Source organism: Agrilus planipennis, unplaced genomic scaffold (assembly GCF_000699045.2).
Source record: "Agrilus planipennis isolate EAB-ADULT unplaced genomic scaffold, Apla_2.0 scaffold10, whole genome shotgun sequence".
NCBI classification, from domain to species: Eukaryota; Metazoa; Arthropoda; class Insecta; order Coleoptera; family Buprestidae; genus Agrilus; species Agrilus planipennis.
The window spans coordinates 1,608,450-1,612,746 of NW_020442465.1; the positions used below are offsets into that span (position 1 = coordinate 1,608,450).

At 36.2% G+C, this 4,297-nt stretch overlaps 2 protein-coding genes across 2 annotated transcripts in view; one reads left to right on the plus strand and one right to left on the minus strand.

Annotated features, from left to right (window-relative positions):
- LOC108740489 overlaps positions 1-4,297 on the plus strand; it is a 236,422-nt gene that overhangs the window by 144,901 nt on the left and 87,224 nt on the right. The window lies entirely within an intron of this gene.
- LOC108740488 (transmembrane protein 104 homolog) lies at positions 2,360-3,493 on the minus strand. Its single transcript, XM_018474816.1, has one exon. It carries the CDS (start codon positions 3,491-3,493, stop codon positions 2,360-2,362), a length of 1,134 nt encoding a protein of 377 aa, XP_018330318.1.

Sequence of the window (4,297 nt, forward strand, 5' to 3'; positions counted from 1 at the left end):
GACCACTTCGAATTATTTTATTCGATTAAGCTAACGTGCCTATCACGTTGAGGTTGGCTACGCCGGGATTCGTTTTCAGCAAGTAGATATCCACACAAGTGGACCTTGTTGGAGCATACGTAATCCTAAAATGTAGCATCGTGCTACAGATGGCGTTTACTGCGCCGTTCGTAGTATTTTCTACAACGCACTATGAAGGGCTAGTTAGAGACTTATTGGAAGTAGAGAAGAGAGGTTCGGCCAATTGAAAATGAAGCGATCTGTTCTGTACTTCTTGTTACGTACAAGCATTCATATACGTGATAATATAATCTTGACGGCTTATGGGTATGCCCGTAGGCAGATACTGACCGATGGTCGACAACCTTTGCACTAAAGACGCCAAGGGTAATAAATCATACCTGAGTGACACATGTTTGCCTACTTTACAGTAGTAGTTCTGGTATTCTCGAAAAGTGAAGACTATACCGGAGAATTCAATTGTAATACATATATCTAAATAGATTTTCGGACGATAGCTGTTAATTAAAATTAATACAACAAAATTGGTTATAATGTTTATTTTTTACACTTTCAGGATCTAAAAGCAGATTTATAAGTATGCATTCATACGTTTTGCTAATGATTGCTTATTATTATTTATGTAATATTTATTTTTAATAACGTAATTTTGTTCCGGGTTTTCACCCAACTTACGTGCTAATAACAGATAAATGCACCTACAAATGTACTTATCTACATTATACGTAACAGTTACCTGTTGCATGCAAATTGCATGCCTTATCTCCATCTCTCGACGTTCGCATGTATACGTGCAGAAGTATGCAAAAAAAATTGGTAAATAATTTAAGTAGCCAATAGTTACATACAAAACATTCGTAAAAACCGTTATTATGTAATGTCAGTTATTTGTTTGCATTATATTTTTTCAGGCAATTTTTGTGTCACTCTAAACTGCTCAAATTAAACGTTCTTATTTAACTTTTTTTTTAGACTGATAGCTTAAAAAAACTTTTTGTCAAATGAACATAACTAACTCACCGTGGGCTCGTTATGCATTCACCTATCACCCGTTCTGAAAGCATTGCTCGGATCGCTGGGGAACTAATTATTAATTATATTTATTAATACAATTCGGGGCAATTAGAATTTTGAACAACGAAAAGATTATTTAATTACAGCGCGAGTCACTATATTGCAAAATCATGCTTTGTAAGTAATTCTCTCATTTTATGCATTCTTGAAGGTAGTGGCGACGTAAACGAGAACAGTTACAAAAGAGGATGGGTTTTGTATGCGGTATGCATTTTATATGTTCGTTTAATACAATACATTATTATAGCTGACGATGAGATCTGTATGCTTGTTCGGTACGTCCAGAGTTTAAAGATCAAGGTCGGTCATGGACTCGAGTATTTTAATCATTGTTATTATTGCAGTACTGGTTAGTAAGGAAAAAAAAAACGTTATAATAATAATCGTTCGAATGGAATTCGTAATCGTCTTCATGAACAGTTATCTTATAATAGTAGTTGATCTTCTTTTTTTTCTGTTTTTTTTATTCACAGCTAAGTACTTCACTTTCAAATTACTACAACAGTAAAATCATTACGAAATATTTAATATGGTGTGAACCAAACAGAAGGTTTTGATTTCATAAAAATTAATGAATTATTCTGTTCATGGAAATTACCATTGACCGTTTTTCAAAAGCTCATTACTTTTAAATAAAACAAGATACAGACCTCAAATTCACTTTTATTGTATGTATTTAATCACTTATTTAGGTAAATTACGTTCGAATTCGAAAATTTGCGCAAGCACTTCAGAACTCTCTATACGTTTCAATTCTGTTGCATATTTAAAACATGAGCCATGAACATTGCCACTACAACACTCACTTCGTTATGTAACCTTATGATCTTAAGCAACTCAACAAAAGCATTCTTAGGCTGATACATTTAATATTAAAAATGAAATTAGTAAAAGGTTAATATAGTGAACACTAATTAAGAAAAAAAGCTATAGTACCTGCCAAGCACAGAGACCTAGACCGCGTGCATGACAGCCGAACATCGATACCAGTGGTCCATTGCCGTTTTTGATAACCAAACGTCTTGCGTGAACACGACGCTAGTCTGTATCTAACATTTATAAAATATAGACTACTGTTTCGCCACGCTTGGGCCTTTTTCCGAATTAGGACGAAATTTCCTTAAATAAAAGATGAAATCGGTCACTTTTTCGTAAGCTTTTAGCCCTTTTAATAGTCTATATCTCTGTACTATTCATCTTAACAAGAAAACTTTTTCATTCAAAGAAACAATTTAAACATCTTTATAGCACTATCAATCACAAGTTATGACAAGTATTTATTACAAAGCTTGATTGTGATACACACTATTGCTAGTGACGCTACCACAATAACCACCATTTCCCATTGCCTTTTCCTGAAAGGACTTTTGAAGGGATTATAGTACGTTTCAAAGTTTGACGAACAGTACACCCTGGCATTGTAGACTAGGACAATGGGTATGATGTACTGTACAAGTATACCCAGATATGACGTTGCTACAATTATAATAATGGGAAAATCCAAACTAGCTAGAGCTATGGTGGCCGAAACTATTATTATCAGCAAGGGAAATAGAACTTTTCTGTTGAAGAAGCTGTACTTCCTTCCCGACCTTAGGAACAGATTTTTGAGATTCTCCCTCAAACTTATGGCAACCAGTGGGAACGTGGCAGCAACAGTCAGCAATGGGTACACGTTTACACTATAACCCATGACACGGTAAGCAAGGACAGTTTCATTTTTCGCCGGTAAAAAATGAAGCGTCACTATTACGTTTAAGTCGTCGTCCGCAAACAACAGTGAAAGAGAAATAAGTAAGTAGTAGCAAGTCAATATCACAAACTCTACAAGCAAAATCAACTTCAAACGATGCTTCTCAACAATGGGGTCGACAATTGACGGCATGCAGTGGTGCACCATATACGAGAATATGCCGGCACCAAAGATGAGTGGTAAGCGCTCCAAATTGACCGAGGGTATTTCGACTTCTCCGCCGCCCTGTTCATTTTTATAATAAGTGTAAACAAGGATGGTCGTAAACGTGAGCAAACGAACCGCCCATGTCACCACTTCAATCGCTACCATTTTCGTCAAATGGAAAAAGGCGAATGGTCCAAAAAGTATATTGAACGCAATGATCCACAATCGTTGAACAGTAGTACGTGTCAAAGGTCCGCAAAGGTTTTGCTCATTACGACTTTCGCCACAACATAACGCGACGGCAGTCCATGCAAATAATGATTCGTATATAACGAGCTCTCCGGTGAGGTAAACAACGGTAATAACGGCAACACATACGCTACCCGCTTTACTCAAAAATAATTTGCTTATGTCAACTATTTCGTATTTTTCGTCTAAACTGAATATCGCGTCTCCGTCACCTCGCTGAGACATGGCCACCATATTTGCACAAGCCATCGCTTCAATAAGAAATGTAGTCGTCATGTAGGCTGTAAATCCTATGCATAGAACGAACACCGAACCAAGAAACCAACCGACTTGCTGAAACGCCCTGGGAAGTATCAAATCGCCTGTTCCAATGATCAAGTTTAAAATGTAAATAGCACCAAGAACTGCATTGTGAGTTATTTTCTTCGAACTTATCGTTAGTACGTTTTCAACGGGAATGATGGGAAGGGCATTAACAGGAGGGGCGTCTGCTCGATTGAATATTCTAAAAGGAAGAACCATTGGTCTTGGGAGTCAATTCTGCTTTACATTTTTCTTGTTCCTGTTTACTATTGTCAGATTATAAATGACATTTGTCAATGGTGACATGTATGAAAAAATTTTATTACAAGTTTAAAAAACTATATGATGGATCTTTAATGAATCCCGAGTAAAAGTCATTCTTTTCAATTCCACTACCGAATTACAACCAAACTAGCTCCATAAAATTCTCCAAAATATGACCGAAAAAGGTCCGTTTGCAGGACAAAACCGCCGATTGTCTACGAAATTAGCACTGAAACAGCACCGTATTTAGTACGAAAAGACCAAAAAGCTACTGAAATACCACCGAAAGAGCGACGTATTTATACTAAAAAAGCGCCGAAACAGCACTAAAGCGTTACTAAAATTTGAATGTATATACAATGTAAATTATAACTATCTGTCGAAGAACGGAAAATAAGCTGGCAGTTTCCAAAACTAAAATTATTAGGTAGTTTTTCAAAAATTTCTGTAAAGTATATCTCTGAGAGCTAGTAAAAATGAACGTAT